The sequence below is a fragment of the Pipistrellus kuhlii genome, unplaced genomic scaffold (genome assembly GCF_014108245.1).
Source record: "Pipistrellus kuhlii isolate mPipKuh1 unplaced genomic scaffold, mPipKuh1.p scaffold_m20_p_15, whole genome shotgun sequence".
Lineage (NCBI taxonomy): Eukaryota > Metazoa > Chordata > Mammalia > Chiroptera > Vespertilionidae > Pipistrellus > Pipistrellus kuhlii.
In genome coordinates this window covers 4,907,524-4,927,368 of record NW_023425460.1, presented here as the reverse complement: position 1 = coordinate 4,927,368, position 19,845 = coordinate 4,907,524, and the positions used below count along the sequence as shown (strand labels likewise).

The window sequence follows — 19,845 nt, the reverse complement described above, 5'->3', positions numbered from 1 at the left end:
ATAGAGCATCAGTCTGCGGACTGAAGGGTCACAGGTTCGGTTCCGATCAAGGGCATGTACATTGGTTTCAGGCACATCTCCAGTGGGGGGTGTGCGGGAGGTAGCTGATTGTTTCTCTCTCATCGATGTTTCTAGCTCTCTATCCCTCTCCCTTCCTCTCTGTAAAAAAATCAATAAAATATATTTTTAAAAAGTGTAATTTATTGAATAGTCTGACAGTTATATTTTCCATCAGCCCAGATAGTTTGAATAGTCTGCTCAGTGAATGTGACCTAATTTAATAGTCAGGTTAGTAAAAAGAACTCAGGCATAAAAGTTGCAAGAAACAGAGACAAAGGGAGAGGGAAGGGGTCAGGGTCAGTCTCTCTTGTGAAGAGGAAGATGCCGTGGTCCCACCTGCCCCAGCACATTCCAGTCCTGAGGGGCTTAGAGGGATATGCCGACCTCTGTCAAAAAATAAATTAAAACACAATACACCAAAGGCAGAAGCAATTGTTTCCTACTTCCTATTTCTTTTTCGTTGCTAACAGAAGCCCCTACTTATAGGTAAGCACACAGCCACTCAGAACCCAAGCATTTTCCAGCCTCCCTTGGCGCTGGGCTTGGCTAGTGCTGGCCGAGGGGATGTTAACAGGGATGTCAAGTAACTTTTGGGAAAGCGCTCAAAAGTTATGGCTTTCCCTCCTCCTCTTGGCTGGAATGCCTGGGGCTCCACCAGCTCCCTTGGGCCATGAGGAATGAGGCTGGGGTCATACCCTGATGTGGAAGGTGAGGCTGAGCGCGGCCTGGGTCCCCCACAGCTTTGGAAAACTGCTGTTGGCCCTGGAATGCCCCGTTGGCTTTCCGTCAAAAGAAAATCTTAGGTATTTAAGAATGTTAGGTTTTTTTGGTCACCTGATCCTGATAACAATACCTTTCTTCCTGAATATCTGGTGTCTACCTGCTACCACTCAGCTCCTTTCAGAACAGAACACTCAGAACCAACTCAGTTCCAAGGTGACTGGATTTCTCTAGCATCAGATACTGATTTAAAAATAACTGAAAACACCATCAAGTGAAAATTAAGTCTCCTCCACCTGTACCCTTTAGTCATGTTTCTATCCCCAAGGCAACCATTATTACCGATGTCTTTACATAGTCTTTGCTGATGACTTTTATTTTTTAAATATATTTTATTGATCTCTTACAGAGAGGAAGAGAAAGGGACAGAGAGCTAGAAATATCAATGAGAGAGAAACATCGATCAGCTGCCTCCTGCACACCTCCCGCTGGGGATGTGCCCACGACCGGAACTGAACCTGGGACCCTTCAGTCTACAGACCGAGGCTCTTATCCACTGAGCCAAACTGGTCAGGGCTGCTGATGACTTTTAAATAGCAGCTTTTCCTTTAAGAGACAAAGAAAAGTTAAGTCCCCCTCATAGAGACTGAGATCCTCATGGGGCAGACACCTTGTTACATAATAATCTGATATAAATACCAATATCCATCTCTCTCAATTAAAAAAAAAAACACACACACAAAAAACCCTGCCAAAACCGGTTTGGCTCTGTGGTAGAGCGTTGGTCTGCAGACTGAAAGGTCCCAGGCTCGATTCTGGTCAAGGGCATGTACATTGGTTGAGGGCACATCCCCGGTAAGGGGTGTGTAAGAGGCAGCTGGTTGATGTTTCTCTCTCATCTGACATTTCTAGCTCTCTATCTCTCTCCCTTCCTCTCTGCAAAAAAAATCAATAAAATATATTTAAATAAAACAAAACAAAACAAAAAACCCTGTTTTGTTGGGCTTACTGACCATAAACATTTGAGATCACTTTTGCTCTAGGGCTAAACTTCAGTGCTCAGGCCCTTGGCTCCATGACTGCGATGTCAGCCCCTTCCCCGCTCTCCTGTGTGGTGTGAACACTGAAACCTACTAAGGAGCTGAGTGGGCAGGGCTAAGTCAGGAGGCCTCATTCCCAAGGCTGAAAAGCCCAGCTCCACCTGCAGGAATTTAAAAGGGCTAGACTCGCACATGTGTCAAACACAAGGCCCTCGGGCCAAATCCGTCCCGCCAGGCCTTGCAATGTGGCCCGAACCGCGCTGTCATCACTGCACTCCGCTGCGTTTCCATCATAATGACAGTTTATGACTGTTCAGTAAACCATTCGGCCCGCGATTTAGGCTGGATTTTAGATTTTGGCCCCTTCTCTGATTGAGCTCGACACCCCTAGGCTAGAGGATTGGGTTTTAGTTGTGATTTTTAGAGTCTTTTTTAGTAAAAATAGTGAGTCGCAAAAAAAAAAAAAAAAAAAAAAAAAAAAGCAAGCATACTTGATGAGTATATATTCTGTGCCAGGTGCTGCAATATCTTATATGCACAATCATAATGAAACTTCACAATGACCCTGAGTTAGGTACCATTCAAGGTCACCAGACAGGAAAGGGAAATTGGGATTTGAGTTCCAATAGTCTGATCATAGAACCCAAGCTTTTAACACGATGACTGCAGCCAGACAACTGCAACCAGACGGGTAAATCCCAAGTATGCAGGGGCCGTCCCTAAGGGCCCAGCACACTGCCGGGTACAGAGCAGGAGCTTAACCAATACACATGGTCTTCAACATCCATTCATTAACCCTGCAAGTACGCTGGGGTTGGGGAGAGGATGGCAGCACGCTTTCTCAGGGTCTGCAGGCTGTGTCCTCTGCTCAAGTCCACACCCTCTGGCTCCACACCCAAGGGAAAGACCAAACTGGGGGCTTAAAGGGTTCTGAAGGGAAGGCTGGAACCTGGGGTGGAGGGTGCTCTGGTTCAGAGGGACCCTAGTGAGGCCTGGAGTGCTGAGCCTGCCCACAGGAACCAGGCCCTAGATTATGCTAGATGCATTTTCTGCCAAGTTTGATGCAGAACCTCTTTACCCGCTTTGCTGAGCTATTTTAAGAAGCATCTGTTGCTAATGGACCTGTTTCACTGCTCTATTTCTAGTTCTTAGCACAGTGCCTTCGAGATAGGAGGCCCTTATTTGTTGAATGAACAGTTGAGCTGGCACCTAGTCCTGGCCAGGTGGCACTTCCAGTACTTAGGGGGCACTACTGCCTCTGGGTTTGAATCAGCTCCATCAGTGTGGGGTTGGTGCTTACTGCTGACCCCAGCACCTGACAGAGGCCTGCTGCAGGGACATTGTTATTTTGAATCAGAGCCCATCCCAACCAGAGTATATCCCCATCATCTGCTTCACAACCCACAGCAGCGAGGTCCACCCTTCTCATGAGGGCACACATAAACAACTAAAATGCTGTGGCATACCAATATATATATATATTTTGCCAATCAGACAGGGGGGAAAATGGTATAGTTTTGACTCATTCACACCGAATGGCTACTGTTATTGACTGTTGTCTCTGTTTAATTTGTCACTCTCAGGGAAAAGAGGTCAGTGCTCCTGACTAAACGGCCAGGCATTGCAGGCTTTAAAAATTCTTGCAACACACCAGTTGAAATTCGCTGACCTACAGGATGAACTGCTAGTTTTATGTATTTCCATTTTTCCTTCTTTTGAGCTTTGGTAGAAAAATAGAATTCTGCCAAGAGAGAGCAAAAATTTATGAAAAATCATTATACAGTGTCAGGTTCAATCAGACATGAATCAGTGTGAATGCACACAGATAAACCCTGAAGTGGAAACACACCATAATTTAACTGACACAGTGAAACTCGGATGTTTCTCCTTCTCAAAGTGCTGAACACAGCAGGGGTTGTAACGGAGGCAATAGCTATTTTAATCCTTTGTAAAAGATAAAAAAGGGCAAACTGCTAGACAGATGAGGAGGCAGGAACATGTATGTGTGAATGGCTGAGACAGAATATAAACGTTTTTCTTATTTCTTCCAAACAGGCCCAGAGTAAACCCTAACCTATGGATCTCACTCTGGAGAACACAGGGCAATCTGGTCTTCAAGCTCTGTGCTCACTATTAAGTCCAGGGCAGGGAGATGATTCCATTAGGGACAATTTCACCACCCCCCATGGCACACACAGCAGGGAGCACACAGTTCCCAGCCAACATTGGTGTGCCTGTGGACCCAGCAGCCGGCAGGACCTGAGAACCAGTGCCTACAGGACCCTCACTTCTCACTGAGTGGTGAGCTCCCTCACAGGACCCTTCTATCCGGAGACACATGCTGATCCCAATCCATCTGCATCCACCTCAATCCCGTCCCATGAGCGCTCCCAGGTGGCCGGGGCTCCTGGCAATGCGTCTTTGTTACTCACAAAAACACACTGTTGCCGCCATCTTTCCTCCCCCATTTTAAGCAGGTGCCACACAGAGGCAAGTGGGTGCTGCTGGTGTTCCCTCCCGCCACCCTATACTCCAGAGGCCGGGAAACCACGCCAGGGAGGGTACAGTCACCAGCAGAAGATGGCCTGGCATGTGCATCCTATTGTCACAGTATTTACTCTTCGAGGAGTCTGCTGTTGCCAAATGGGGCAAGTCTCCAGCTCCAGCTGACCCCACCTCCTGTTTGGGTGACCCTTTCACCCCTTACAGCTGGCACCTGCTGCCACTGCCCTGGGGCACTTCTCAGGCCACCAGTTCTGCACCCGTCCCCTGCGCACACAGGCGATTATTCAGGAGGGTGGGAGGCCACCCAGGTAGTGCTGGCAGCTGGGCCAGCTTCACTCATCACCTCCACGAACACCGGCAATCCCACCCCAGCAGGCCCAAACGCCAGCAAGGCCTCCGTGGGCCTTGAAGAATAGGCCCCCGACTCTGTCACAGGCAGAGTGACAAGGCAGTGCCACAACCTGAAGGAGCTGGAGGCAGACGAAGCAACGGGGTAGCCAGGACATGAGAGAGCGTTTCAGAGCAGCTGGGGCCTCAGGGCGGCTCGGCTCACTTTCCAATCCCAGACAGGCTCGTCGGCTCAGCCAGTTTTTCCAGACGCTTCAGGGCTGGCTTTCTTGGTTTCTAAGCTTCTGAGTTTCAAAAGTAAAATCAAATAACAAAAACACCAACTTTTTCAAACTGACCAAATAAATAATAGTAACAATATTTACACAAATACATTACACAGAGTCAGGCAGGACCAAGGGGTGGAGAACCTGGGACGGTGCCCTGGCCGTGGGCTCGGGCCCCTCGATCCTGGTGACGGGGGGATGAGTGAGGACTCCTAGCGGGGCCTCCTGGTGTCAGAGGTAGAGGGGGCGGCAGGTGTGGAGAAGCCTCAGCTGTCCCAGCCAAGCACTGTGGGTGGTCAGGGTCACTGGGGGCCTGCCCTGGCTGCTGGCCTGGTGGGGACAGCAGGGCCTGTCCCAAGGAGCACAGCGCCGAGGCAGCCTCTGGTCCCCTCTCCCCGGGGCTATGTGACCAGAGGGATGTGGAATTCCTTTGTGTCGAAGATCAGGGGCCTCCTGGGAGGGCTCGGGTCCCTGTTGGCCTTGTGGAGCAGCTTGAAGAGCCCGGTTCCAATGTTCATGGGGATCCCCATGATGATGCATTCGGACACCCCTAAAAGCAACCAGACGAAGATTAGAGAGCTGCTGACACACAGTGGGTTGTCAGGACAGAGACACTGCTAGGAGCCAGAAACTGGGATTCAAGTCCCAGATCCACGACACATCAACTGGTTGAACCTGGGCTGGCCACTTTACTTATCTATGACAGGGGAAGTTGTGAAGCGCAGGCTGGCACCTGCTCCCAGCTGGTGGAGATTCTTATACTCAGGGGAAGGGCTGTGCCAGCCCACAGCCAGCTCCCGGCTGGAGACTGATGGCTCAGTGGTTCTCTCCCCAGAGCCAGACACTCTGTAGCGTTAACGTAGACAGAAAGGCTAGTGAAGGATGCGCAGGGACTCCTGAGTTTGCCATCCAGTGTTTGCTTAACTTAGGCCCAGAAGAAAAGCAAACTGGACGGCATGATCAGGTGATGATTCCTGGAAACAGCAACAGCAAGCTGCTCACTGTGCTCGGCGCCCAGGCCTGGGCCAGGCTGAAGGCGGCGGCCCCAGCCTTGGGAGAGGCACAGCTCTAGCCGGAAACACTCAGAAGGCAGGGCTCCCTGGAGAGCCACAGAGTAGGGAGGTGGTGCAGATTCTTTCTCTGAGCCCCCGTTCGGCTTTACAAAATCCAGTGCTGGGCTTTGCAGCCAGCTTCTGGCTCTAAAACAAGTGTGTGCCTACTACATTCTGTGCTGGTGCTATCAGGAAACCAGAAAGGCAAAGGCAAACAACCAAACTAAAACCAACATGCAGTGAGGACGACGTTACATTACAACGTGTCCAGGACCAGGAGAGGGAAGATTTCAGTGGGGGTGGGTGGCTGGGCCAGGCCCCAAAGGGGACAGCAGCGGAGAGAGGGGCAGTGGGCAGGCCACAGGCAGGCAGCAGGGCTGCAGCACAGGCCCAGGGCCTCCATCCTGGTGGCAAGGCTGGGGTGCTGGGTCTTAGCGCCCTGGTCAAGCACTCTTGCTCTTACCTTTACCTTGGCTTTGGCCTTCTCTGCCCCAATCCCTGCTTCCTTTTCTTTCACCTTTTATTATCTTAAAGGATTATGTAATTCCTCTTTCCCTTTATCTGCAGCTGATGCCCTTTGAGAGGAGGAAGAGTGCATCTTAGGGTACACTGACTGGGGCTCCACCTGCCCATCACCTGTGTGGCAAATCCACTCAAGAGCAGGAGGTGCTGGGAATGGCCAGGGGGAAGGAGAGCTCTGGAGGCGGAGGCGGCCAGGCCTAGAATCCCTGTGGCTTAGGGAGGCTCCTGAGCCTCCTGCGGCACAGCTCCTCACGAGTTCCCACCTCAGGCCTGCAGGATCTTGGCACGAGAAAGGCTAGAGTAAAGCGGGCTCTTTGTAAAGGAACCAGGAAGAGCCATGTGGGCAGGAGGGACTTTACGGCAGTTCCCCTTCCTTCCTCTCCAGGCTTCCAGGGGAGATGCACTCTGTGATCGGGGGGGCAAGGCCAGTGCAGGGCAAGACTCTGCAGTTGGCAGGGATGGCAGGCAAGTTAGTTTTTCCGTCTTCTTACTTGCAAACAGGTTTGATACAACTCACAGAGGTGCTGAGATATGGACATCTAAGGTGCCCAGAACAGGGGCTCCAAAAAACATAAAAGGCAGGCTTTTCTGCCGGGGAGTCAGGACAACAGGGAGGCCTGGCACTGCCCCTCCTGCCAGCCTTCGCATCACAAGAGGGTGCAGGAGCGGCGCGGCGATTTCAGGGGCTGGAAAGGCTCCTGTACGCGCAGGGTCCATCTTTTCTTCTTGGACCGAAAACTAACTGTCCTGAAAGAGCAGCCTCCTAACAGAAGTGGGGGGGTGTGGGGTGCTCCAGTCAAACTTGGGAGATAAAAATCTACTGGCTCCAGCTCCATGATCTGTGACTTTACTGTTAGAAAACAGAAGCTCTGCCTATTCAGTGTGGTTGCCTCTCAGAAAGCCCCAGCCAGGGTCTAAGCTGCAAACACCCCAGGCCTCGGGTGATGCTCTCAGCACACCTACCGCACACGGAGTCCTTCTGCCCAAAGTAGGCGGCGTCGAAGAGGTGGTCCGCCGTCTTCTCGAAGGAGGCCAGCATCAGCACGCTCTCCTTCATCTTGGCCAGGCCGAACCTGGTGATGCCCAGGACTTCGCCCTGTGTCAAAGGAGAAACCTGTCAGACTGGCACCCACGCCACTAATGAAAGCTCAAACCCAACTGCACCCAAGGCACCTCTTCACAGAACAAGCAAAAACCAGCCAAATGCAGTTTTATTCAAGCCACAACCTCAGGTGTGCGGAGGACGCTAACAGCTACTGTCCCCCCGCCTCAGTGAGGCTGCCAGCCACTGACAACATGGATCCTTACACTCACAAGCAGGGGCCGTGGGACAAAGAGCTAAGAATCTAGAGAAAAGAGAGTACTTTCTGAAGATGTTCGTTACATAAAGAAGAACTTAAAACTCAAAAAGCACAAAGCAGGGATAGAGTTAAGTCTATTTAGGTGTTTTCACCAAAAGGAATATTCTGCCACCATTAAAAAGTATACTTAAAAGCCATGTAACAACATGGAGAATATAGCGTTAAATTAAAAAAAGACAGCATAAAAAACGGTAGGCCCGCTGTTCATTGCAACTGCAGTAACAATATATGCTGCGGAGTAAGACTGAAAGCGGGACCTCAGAGCATGGCCTGGACTCCAGGTGGGAGTGTCCGGCCCTCCGAGTGCAGCACAGTCTGGATGGGAAGGCCATTAAAACCTGTTGTCCCCAGCGCTGCTAGAGGGGAGACTTTTTTTTTTTGGAAAAATACATAACCATATAACCTCAGCCCCACGATCATGTTAACTTAGTCTTTTCCTGGAAATGGCTACAGAAGTGTGATAAATGGTTTCATTGGGAATAAACATCTCGGTTTGCCAGGACACCCCGGCCTTTGGCAATAGCTGGCTTTGGTTTAGGATACATTTCTACCAAGAACAAAACCATTCTCCCCCTCATACCAGGAGGTTGCGGTGTTTGTACTGGCGTTTTACCAGAACACCCAGCCTGCCCGCCAGGCCTTGTTTTGGGGGGATGGTGACGTCTTTTCTCGCAGTGGCCACCACAGCAAGCACTCTGTCTTATAAGCAGGCCGGCTTCATTCTCCTGAGACTGGCCCCACGCACCTTGTAGGTCATGAGGTCGGAGAGCAGCATCACGTGCCTCCGGTCGATGCTCATGCCGTGGTTGACCATCGTGTACTGGATCTCGTTGATGATCGTTGTCCGGGCAGCTTCGATGCCCAGCGTTTTCTCCACCTACGGAGAGCCAGGGTGAGCGGAAGCAGCCACTTCCAGGTGCCACTCCCCTTCTCCCCGCTGCCCTGAAGGTTCACGCTGCCCTGAAGGTTCATGGCAAGCCCCAAGCCCTTTCCAGAATTAGGTCTTCAGTGGCAGAGCCAGAGCAAACAGCTGTCCCAGGAGGCCAGAAACCAGCTGAGGGAGACGGGACGCGTGTAAGGGGACCCAGGTGTGAGCAGTACCTCATACGTGTTATTGGAGGTGGTTCGGGTGCCCTTCACGCCGTGAGTGGCCATGACTGCCCGGAGGTTATCACCCTCCACCAGGAGCTTGTACTTCTCCTTCCCACTCTGCTCGTCGATGTGGATGACAGCTCTGGACACTTCTGGGATGCCCTGCACCACCACCTGGACTCAGAGACACAGACGCTGAGGCCCTGCAGTGTCGTGGCCCCCACCACCCGGCAGCCTCAGAAACCACAGCAGAGAGGAAGTGGACGCCGGGCCCGGGTGTTCCCGGGAGCATCCTGTTCTCAGTGGGGAGCATCAGCGACGTCCGCGCCTGAAAGTCCTGCCCACCGTCCTGAGGTCCGGGGAGAAGGCAGCAGTTCAGGGAACAGTTTTATGAGAACAGAGGAGTTTGACAGACAGAGCTGGTGTGACTGTACTAAGAAAATACCAACTGATTCTTTAGGAGGGTGGCACAGAAGGCGAAACGGGCACCCCCTCAGTCTTAGTAGTGACAGCACTTAGGGTGCACTGGGGCCTGTGTACTGACGTTGGAGGTAAACGCATCCCCTTACAAACTTCCCGGCACTTGGCTGGGCAGGGCCTTAGGGGGACTGTGGCCTCACCTTGGGGAGGTCCTCCTTCAGGAACTGCAGCACGTAGTACATGGAGCTCTTGCTGTTCTCACGGGGGGTGACACACACCACGGCCTCGCCGTGAACGGCCACGTCGCCCGGCTTCACTCGGAGCTTGGACATGCAGATGGAGTACCGCACCGTCTCCGCGTTCACCTGCGGGGGCGGGGCGCCGCACGCCCAGGGCATTACTGACGGTTTGGAGCCTCTGATTCCAGTATTCCTCAGCCTTTTGTCACCGTGCCCCTCTAGGAAGTCTTTTCAGGCTCCCCCCCCCCCCCCCCAATCTCTCTCCCCTCCATGAAATTCTAATACTAGAGATACACTATATTTATTACGTACTGTATGTTGATCTGTGCTTATTTATAAAACAGTTTCTTTTTATAGTCCCTCCACACCCCACTGGAAATGCATGCTCAATTCATGGCAGCATACCCGGGCTCCAGGGGAGTCTGGAGTGCGATGTTGGTTTCCAGGACAATTTAAAAGCATCAGTGCCACTTCCCCTGTACGACCTCACAGCTACTCCTGTCTACACTCCCGATGCGGTCCCGCTCTTATGCTAAAGGACAGAGGCAGGTGGCAGAGCCAGGTGGCCAGAGCCAGCCTGGAGAAACCCCAACCTGGAAAACTGGCTGCTCAATTTGGGTCATCTTTCCATTAAAACACACATGAGGCCGAAACTGGTTTGGCTCAGTGGTAGAGCGTCGGTCTGTGGACTGAAAGGTCCCAGGTTCGATTCCGGTCAAGGGCATGTACATTGGTTGTGGGCACATCCCCGGTAGGGGGTGTGCAAGAGGCAGCTGGTTGATGTTTCTCTCTCATCGACGTTTCTAGCTCTCTATCTCTCTCCCTTCCTCTCTGTAAAAAAATCAATAAAATATATTAAAACACACACACACACACAAAAAAAACATACACACATGAACTAGGTACTTGAGAGAAGGGCACAAAATGTGTGAAGACTAGTATGGATTTTAATTACCCAGAGAGGGAGGAAAGTGCCAAGAAGTTACTCAGTTTATGCCCCGCCTCAGTCTGTCCCTGAGAAGGACTGATAATCTTTCAACCATAAATGCCATATGGTAAGTAATGGTAACCTGTTCACCCAAAAACATTCCCTGAGCCAGCCAGGTGCAGTGCTGGCGCCGGGGCCAGAAATTTGGAAGACACAGACAGCCCTAGGGCCCTTCTAGACACTGGGAAGATGGACAAGACCAATACTGCAGCACTTTGTCATAGTGAATGGGTACGGTGCCTGCACAAAATTTCAACTAATTTCCTGTGTGACGTTCGATGGCAACATCTGTGTCAGGTCAGGTTTAGAAAGAGACCGTGAAAGTGCAACAGACTCACACAGAAGCACCAAAGGCAAGCCTCTGCAGCGCCCGTGCTGGCCTCTTCACCGGCACAGCCTGGGACGGACAGGGGGACTGCCGCTACACGTTTAGTTAACGACTCACTTCCAGCCTCAGGAGTCTGATCCGCTCCAGGGAGAGCTTGACCAGGATAAAGCAGTCGTCGGGGAGGAACACCTCTTCGATGTACTCTGAAATCTGTGTATCAGAAGACCGGCATGTTAGTCAGCCACTTTCCCTTTTTCTAAATGCATTCACTGCATGTTTCTTTCTTTAAAAAGTATGTTTCGAGACCAGTTTGGCTCAGTGGATGGAGCGTCGGCCTGGGGACTGAAAAGTCCCAGGTTCGATTCCGGTCAAAAGCACGTACCTTGGTTGTGGGCACACCCTCAATGGGGGGTGTGCAAGAGGCAGCTGGTCGATGTTTCTCTCTCATCGATGTTTCTAACTCTCTATCCCTTTCAATTCCTCTCTGTGTAAAATCAATAAAATATATTTAAAAAAAATATATGTTTCTATTCATTGAGAGAGGAAAGAAGAGGGAGAAAGAAATACTGATGAGAGAGAAACATTATCCATTGATTGCCTCCTGCACTCCCCTTGTGGGGACTGAGTCTGCAACCCAGGCATGTGCCCTGACTGGGAATAGGACCTCCATCTCTTGATTCCTGGGTTGACACTCAACCACGGATCCACACCAGCTGAGACACTGGCTGTTTCTTGTATGTGTACTGATTGGGGATTGAATTCCCCACCTTGGCGTTATGAGATGCTGCTCTAACCAACTGAGTTACCTGGCCAGGGCCTGCTTACTCTTTTTTTTAAAGTTGATTTTAGAGGGATAGGACAAGGGAGGGGATTTTGTTGTTTCACTTATTTATGCATTCATTGGTTGCTTCTTGCACATTTCCTGACTGGGGATAAAACCTGCAACCTTGGTGTATCTGGATGATGCTCTAACCAACAGAGTACCTGGCCAGGCCTGCTCTCTCTTTTCTTTTAAGGACATTGAATAGTGTGGACACACCGAGTGGCATACCTACAGCACCTGGCTTTTATATTTCCTTGCAATATGATGGATCTAGTTTTTTCATTATTAAAAGGGATTTCTCCTTACCTCTCCCAAGAGAGTTTTCTCAATTCTCCCTTTCACGAGGCGAGCATAATCTGCATCGTCATCCTTGTCTAGCTGAGCCGTGATGATTGGAGTGCTGAGGAAAGTAAAGCAAAAACAATGTCAGCACGAGGAGTAAGCCTGCTCGAAGATGGCTGCTTGTTAAATCTGCACACAAAAGCAACTGCAACTAATTGAACATTTGCTTTGTCAAGCTGCTTCCTCAGACATTCTCATTTATTATTTTAAAATATATTTTTATTGATTTCAGAGAGGAAGAGAGAGGGAGAGAAATAGAAACATCAATGATGAGAGAAAACCATTGACTGGCTGCCTCCTGTACATCCCCTACTGTGGATCGAGCCCACAACCTGGGCATGTGACCTTGACCAGAATCGAATTCAGGATCCTTCAGTCTGCAGGCCAACACTGTATCCACTGAGTCAAACCAGCTAGGGCCAGACATTCTCATTTACATTTACTATTTTTGGAGTCCATGAGGCAAATCACTCTACCAGTGAATGAAATGCCTTCTATGAAATTCTTTCTGACCAAGTCCACCTATCTCTTCCTCTTTGGCCCTAATCAGTAGTTAATTAGTTCTGTTCCCTGAGTAAAATGGCTCTTTGTGTATTATAGCTTCCGCCATTCCTTTTCCCCTGCCCCATAACCTGCTCTCCAGGACACCTCCAGCTCCTCCAACACCCACTGTCCTGATAGTGTCCCCTGAACACACACTCCTGAACGAGACGGAGGCCCCGGAGAAGGCAGGCAGAGCCCCCGCCACTGTGGACGTCTATGGTTGCCATTCCACAGCCACAGGCAGCTTTTCTTCACTTAATGCTATGTTTACTCAGATCACAGATGAATCATCAAATGCACTGTAACATTTTTCTCTATTTTCTAATCTCAGATCACCTACAAATCCTATCATGAAATAACATGGGAGTCACAGAACATGACCACAGCCCAAATGGTAGACACGGGCCTGGTTAGGCTGGAAATACAACATCAAAAATTTGAAACCTGCCCAGCCGTGTGGTTCAGTGGTTAAGTGCAACCAATGCACCAGGAAATTGCCAGTTCGATTCCTGGTCAGGGCACGTGCCCAGGTTTTGGGCTCAATTTCCAGCAGGAAGTGTGTCAGAAGGTAGCCATTCAATGATTCTCTCTCATTGATATATATATCTTTCTTTTCCCCTCTCTCTAAAATCAGTAAAAACATTTAAAAAGAAAAGGGAAACCTAGTCCTGGCTAGGTGTGCAATGGTTAGCGTGTTGGCTTGTGCACCGAAGGATCTCAGATTTGATTCCTGATCAAAAGCATGTATCCGGGTTGCAAGTTCAATCCCTGGCCTTAGCCAGTTCACGTACACGAGGCAACTAATCGATGCGTCTCTCTTATATCAATGTTTCTCTCTCTCTCTCCACCCCCCTCCCACTTTCTAAAAAAAGGGGAAACTTAAAAGATCCTTGGGTAAGGATTACCAAAAACAAAAAAAGTCTGAAATCTTCATTGCCACACTGCTGTCATCTTCCCAGCAGTTCCTTAGGTTTCTCTCTTTCATGTGACCAATGGCCATAAAGAACCACTTTTCAATTTTGACTTTACGTATCTAGTTTCAACTAGTATTTTTTTCCAGAGTTTTTTTAAAAGCTAAAATATGATTAACACAGGCATGCCACTAAAGTTTGAGATACTGCCCATTTAAACAGCACACACGACAAGAGAGTCACTGCTTCTGAAAAAACGAGACAGGCAGTATGGGAGCAGAAGGGAAACAGAGGCGGGCACCTGATGGCCTTGGAAGCATTGATGATCTCTTTGATGCGGGGCACACCCAGGGTGATGTTCATGGAGGCCACGCCTGCAAAGTGGAAAGTCTTCAGGGTCATCTGGGTGCCCGGCTCCCCGATGCTCTGGGCACAGAGGGCACCTACCGCAGAACCAGGCTCCATCTGTGCCCTAGAAGAAAGATATGGATGGAAAGTCCAGTAAAACTGCCAGGGAGAAGCTTCTGGTTATTTCTTTTCAGCAGAAAAAAAATGCCTTCAGGGTCAGGAAGGAATTTCAACGAGCCAAGCTGTGCTGGTGGCAGAGGAGGAACTGGCATAGATCGGTAATACGTGCATACAGGAGACACAATGCCCAGAAGGGTCAGATGATGAAACTGAATACGGTGTGCCTGCTTGTGGTCAACGTGCAACGACTGGGCCCCAAGTCTATTGCCTGAAGAAGCTATGAGAGCCTGCTAACAAATGGAACTGAAGGCAGAGACAGGAATGGCGCCTGCCAAATATATATTAATTTCTCTGTGGGGAGAAAACACTTGGAAATTTCTTTGCAATTCCACAACTTGGAGCATCCGTTTGTACAGGCAATCATTAAGTGGTGTTGGTGCAGAATTCTGTTCCCATGGGCCAAGAGGAAGGCTCTGAGACCCTTGTGACTACCAGTAGTCTAAGACGGTGAGCATCCTACCTCATGTACTTGTCCCTGCAGGTCTCCAGAAACTTTTCTATTTGGGTGGGGGTGATCCGGTCCAACTGGTACAGCACCCGGGGCTGGAGAAGAAAACCAAGTGCAGAATTAGGGCTGGCACCTGAAAATACCCGAGTGTCCGCCCTTCCAGCCGGGAAGGCCATTTACCTCTGTTGTGCCATTGTCGTTGATGCCATATTTATCTCTGGTTTTCTTGATCTTCTCAGAAACCCCCTTAATGAATTCCTTTATTTCCTGAATGATTACATAGCAAATATCAATAATTCAGATGATATGATGTGTTTTATAAACTTCAGTAATAGGCAAGCCATGGTATCACTAACATACTGACAGCTAAATGCATACTTTAAAGTAGGGGTGTCGAACTCAATCAGAGAAGGGGCCAAAATCTAAAATCCAGCCTAAATCGCGGGCCGAATGGTTTACTGAACAGTCATAAACTGTCATTGTGATGGAAACGCAGCGGAGTGCAGTGATGACAGCGCGGTGTGGGCCACATTGCAAGGCCTGGCGGGACGGATTTGGCCCGAGGGCCTTGTGTTTGACACATGTGCTTTAAAGGATACAACATGGATAAAGTTCTTACTACAAAATGTTCTACCAAGGGATAACCTAATCATCCACATCCACAGCGCTCACTGGTTCAGATGTTTCTAGGGCCTTCTTTTCTCCAGTAATGCTTCAGCAATGGCCCACACCATCACTTTCCTGGCCCTGCCATGTCGCCCTTACACTAGGTAAGCCTTCTTACCTTCCGCTGTCCCTTTGCTCTCCAGGCATACACACTGCCTCCATTCACACAGCTCAGAGCAGGTAGAAATGCACTGTTATACTTAGTTTCTAGACTGATTAACTTTAGATTTTCTCCTGAAGTCATTATGATCAATTTAAAAACTAACAGGCTAAAGCATAGCTTTGCAGACATTATGTACATTTCAAAGGAAACACCCCCACACTCAGCTCCCTTACTCTCACCTCAGCCTCACCCCTCAGTCTCCGACTCCCTCCCACATAATCAGAAATTTGGAAGGGTTCCTGGAAACCGCTCTCAGCTAGAATTGAAACATCAGTATATTTGCTATTCCTGCTGCTGTATTTAAGTACTCTCAAAGGACAAAAAAACAAAAAAGGACGGAAGAACAGAACTTTAAGCAGCAGGATGGAGACAAAGTGGAGCAAGGAAGGTGAGAAGTACATCACGAGGAGGGCAGTATTGGAGACCACAGACCTGAGGCAAAGTTTTCTGGCAACCCCCAGAGGGGAGAAAACCATCTGTTTTACAGCTGACAGTGTGTCTGTGAAATAAAGCCAGCGCATTGGTCACTCCCAGGACCAGGACAGCCATCACCTCCTCCCGGCAGTGCTTACGAGGGTGTGCTGCGCTGTGACGCACTGCCCCCTTCAGAGTGCGGCTCCCAGGGGTCACACTTGATAGGACTGACTCGGCACTTCTCAAATGAGCTGAGAGCACACACCACAGAGCAGAGCCCTCCCCCCGGGCGTGACTCTGCCTCACAGGGACTATTCAAAGGCAGCACGCGCTGTGCTGCCTCACTTTTCCTCTATGTTATCCGTGGGAAGAGCCTCTTCCACATTGCTGACTTCCTCCCCGCCTTCTTGTCTAGCCGCTGCTTTTAGAGAAAGCTCCTGAGATCCTCTTGGCTCAGATGCTGCCACTGTCGCCGGGTGTTAAAGGTGCACCACCTGCCGGTGCGGGGAAACTGGAGAGAGATCCCGCGGCCGGGCATCTGGAGGAACTCTGCACACACAGTAGAGAGGACACACCTAAAGCCACTCCCCAGCTCAGGCTCTGGAAACGAACCTTTAGCGGCCACCTACAGGGACCCGCTTCCAGCGGCTTTGCTGAAATGACTTACACAAAAGTTAGACATTCTGGAGGTTAAGAAAAAGGGCTCATTTTGCAGAAATGAAAACTGAAATAAGCTACTAAGAATTCAGCTGAATCAACCCATGCATACTACAGGGAACTCACAACATGGCAAGTGACAGGCGATTAATCACAAGCTTAACTAGCAGTTAGGTTCTCACACCCACACCACAGCAGTCTGTGAGCAGGGGCACCAGCCTCTGGCAGGGCCAGGGCTCAACGCCACTCAGCAGCCGCCTCCGCTGCCTCAGCTCTGGCAAGGCGAGGGCCGGGACACAGCTCAGAGGCGCAGACAAATCTGTCTGGCCAGCGGATTTTGAACCCTCTTGGAAAGACTGAGCTCACCAGATTGTGAGCCACTGAAGGGCAAGGACATGTTTAGTCATCTTTGTGTTCCCAGGACCTGCACAGTGTATGACACAGTGCTGCTCACTGACTAAATAAACACTGAGGTCAGAGGTCACCCATAACCCTTGTCAAAGACAAGCCAGAGGCCAGTCCGAAGTGACGCACAGGAGGCCTGCTTGCCAGCCCTAGGATGAAGGGCTGTCGTCTCCAGAGCTGGCAAGCAGCCGAGTGCTGCTCGGTTCACCCCTCTACGCTCAGCAGCGGCAGCATGCGAAGTGCGTTACCTCGTTATATTTCTCATAGCCTGTCTCAGTAAAGGTCTTCAAGAATAAACAGAGAAATATGTAAGCAAATATGATGATGTAGAAGAACAAAACCATAACTCTAACTTGTTAGTTAAAAAAAAAAAAATCTATGGAAAAACATTAAAACAAAGGCTCCCAGCCTAGCCATACTCTTGATTTAAACATATTACTTTCTGTAAGATTCTTTTTCCCCTTTCACTCCTCAACACATGAAAGAAAGTGAAGCTTCCTTAACTCAAAGTATCCTTGTACTTTCACTCTGTGGCTTTTAAAATGTTTTAAATATATTTTTACTGATTTCAGAGAGAGGAAGGGAGAAGGGGAGATAGAAACATCAATGATGAGAGAATCATTGATTGGCTACCTCCTGCACGCCCCCTATTGGGGATTGAATGCACAACCTAGGCATGTGCCCTGACCTGGAAATGAACCATGACTTCCTGGCTCAACTACTGAGCCACACCAGCTGGGCATGGCTTTTATTTCTGATATACTGAAAGGGATACATTCCTGCTGTTTTTTGCTGCATTTGAATAACCAATCAGTACAAACAAGAAACAACTGGTTCCTGCATCCCTTTGCTTTTGATCATAACCACATAAAGAGAAAGGAGCTGCTTAAACGGGTCAGTGACATTAAAAAAACAAAAACAAAAAACGAACAACAAAAAAAACGCTAAGAGGTACCAGTTCCTCCGAAGAAAAAGCAGGGCAGACTCACAGATTTCTGATCCATACTGGAGTAGGAGAAAGAGTGACTTAAAAGGGCACTGAGACAGCCCCCTACCAATACAAATTACTGGAATTCAGAATGAACAAAGAAGAGCTAGTACACAGGAGGGGTGACGCACAAATCAGTTCTCTAACATTCTTCTAATAGGAAAACACTGTGTAGAAGCCACAAACTAAGAAAGACATGAGATAAATTCTTCACATTGGCTGCAGAGATTTTGCCTCAGCCATTCTTTTGCTTAATTTTTTAAACAAAGAAACACTCTTACACAACCTCCCCCACCCCCACTCCCCATTTCATGAAAGTCCCCGCTGGCCTTGGCCACCACTTTCCGGTGACAGCCAGGGGGGCGATCAGCACCGGAGCTTACCTGCAGGAAGCTCTCCTGGCAGCAGAGGAACTCGTGCTTCTTCATGATGGACTCGGTGCTCAGGACCAGCTCGTTCTTACTGAGCGCAGGCTCGCTCTGACACGGGAAGACTGCCTCAAGTGTTCAAAGGACAAAGCGTGATGTGGGGGGCAACGGAGAAGGGGGAAATATTAAATGAAAGAAGCTACAAGAGACAGGATACTTAGAGGGATCTTCTAGCAACCTGTGATGTTTTTCTCCTTCAAAATGAGTTTTAGATTCTACCTTTATATGAAGGTGGAAACGATAAACTGGTACTCCACTTACACAAAGACTTCTGGGTATTATCACATTGCTCCCAAACTTCACCCAACCCAGATTTGCATAAAAGATACAAATTGTTGTTTTAAAAAATTCCAAATATTTTAAGAGTGAAAATATTCCTCCACCCTCAAGCTCATAGCATTTCCCCAAAGATGTAAGGGCTCCTTATCATCCTAATGCACAGGCAGACCACTATGTATCTGAATTCTCCTCCCTGATGGTCTGCCTCTACCACAAACAGTGCTGGAAAACTCTTGGCACCCTTAGATAATTTCTGCAGGGCTGGTTCCTCTCAGAGGAACTATGGGAGCAAAAGGCACCCACATTTTAATTCAGATCGATACTGTCAAACTACCTTCTAAAAGGCTGCTCTAAATTATGTGAAATGTAACTGCTTTTCACACCCATGACTTATAACACTGGCCTGTTACACAGAAACAAAAGTCCCCTTCTACTGGATTTGATGACTAACACTAGACTTTGAAATTGAGAAAATATTTTCCTTTAATATTGGAAAACTTATACAGAGTAACATAAAAGGAAAATACTAAGCCAGTAGTTGGGTAGATATGATTGAGCATTAAACTGTGTGTGATTTTCCAAAGGGCACCTCCATCCTAAGAACACTCCATCCCCAGATATAACACTAAATCTTACTTTGATGTTGTCCAGAACCCTTTTAAACTCCAAGGGCTCATCTTTTCCCTCCATAGCTGCGGGATCTAAGCCATCTCCCCCATAAATGAACTGTATGATATCTCCCGTAGAGCTTCGGACTGTCAAATCATACTGTGAACAAAGGTCTTCAAGGGACTTCACAAGCCTTCTCTAAAGGGAATGAAACAGAAAACAAAGACTAGTCACATGTGCAGAGGATGAGATTCCCAACTCTAAGTTTCAAGGTTACTAGCCCTTTAAATCACATAAAAACATTTTATTAGAAATCCCTTAAAAAGATCCCCCTAACCCCAAGAATGAGGCCAAGTTGCCTCACTAACCTGTCCAGTGGGGTTTAGAATGTGCCCAACCTCCAGCACTTTGGTGTGTTTTAGAATACCTGCAATTTAAACCCCATCTACCCTGAAGGAATATGCGAACACTGTTTTCCTAGCCTGCTGTGCCTCCTCTCCCTTTCTCCCTAAGGTATAAATTAATGCAACAGCTTTGAATTTCTAAACACAACTTAATCTCGGACCCCCGTGGACTTCAATATGAATTACAGAGGATCAGGTACAGACCCTCTTCTGGGACAGGGGAAGAACAGGGCCAGCATTGTGTCTGAACCAGCAGGCAGCGGCCATTTCTCAAATCTGCTCAGGGAACACCTTCT

At 49.0% G+C, this 19,845-nt stretch overlaps 1 protein-coding gene across 4 annotated transcripts in view; it reads right to left on the bottom strand.

Moving 5' to 3' along the window:
- Nucleotides 1–3,559: 3,559 nt before the first annotated feature.
- Nucleotides 3,560–19,845, bottom strand: part of POLR3A (RNA polymerase III subunit A) — a 45,597-nt gene continuing 29,311 nt past the window's right edge. For 2 of the 4 annotated variants that reach the window (XM_036438093.2, XM_036438096.2), the window contains 12 exons: nt 19,173–19,343; nt 18,213–18,326; nt 14,717–14,803; nt 14,549–14,631; nt 13,862–14,032; nt 12,071–12,164; nt 11,059–11,151; nt 9,587–9,751; nt 8,976–9,140; nt 8,620–8,751; nt 7,477–7,609; nt 3,560–5,489 (listed from right to left, as the gene is read on the bottom strand). In XM_036438093.2, coding sequence (XP_036293986.1) covers nt 5,341–5,489; nt 7,477–7,609; nt 8,620–8,751; nt 8,976–9,140; nt 9,587–9,751; nt 11,059–11,151; nt 12,071–12,164; nt 13,862–14,032; nt 14,549–14,631; nt 14,717–14,803; nt 18,213–18,326; nt 19,173–19,343 — 1,557 coding nt within the window. In that variant the 3' untranslated portion in view covers nt 3,560–5,340. The remainder of the gene's footprint in view (nt 5,490–7,476; nt 7,610–8,619; nt 8,752–8,975; nt 9,141–9,586; nt 9,752–11,058; nt 11,152–12,070; nt 12,165–13,861; nt 14,033–14,548; nt 14,632–14,716; nt 14,804–18,212; nt 18,327–19,172; nt 19,344–19,845) is intronic. The other 2 variants (XM_036438095.2, XM_036438094.2) reach the window with 2 other exon arrangements.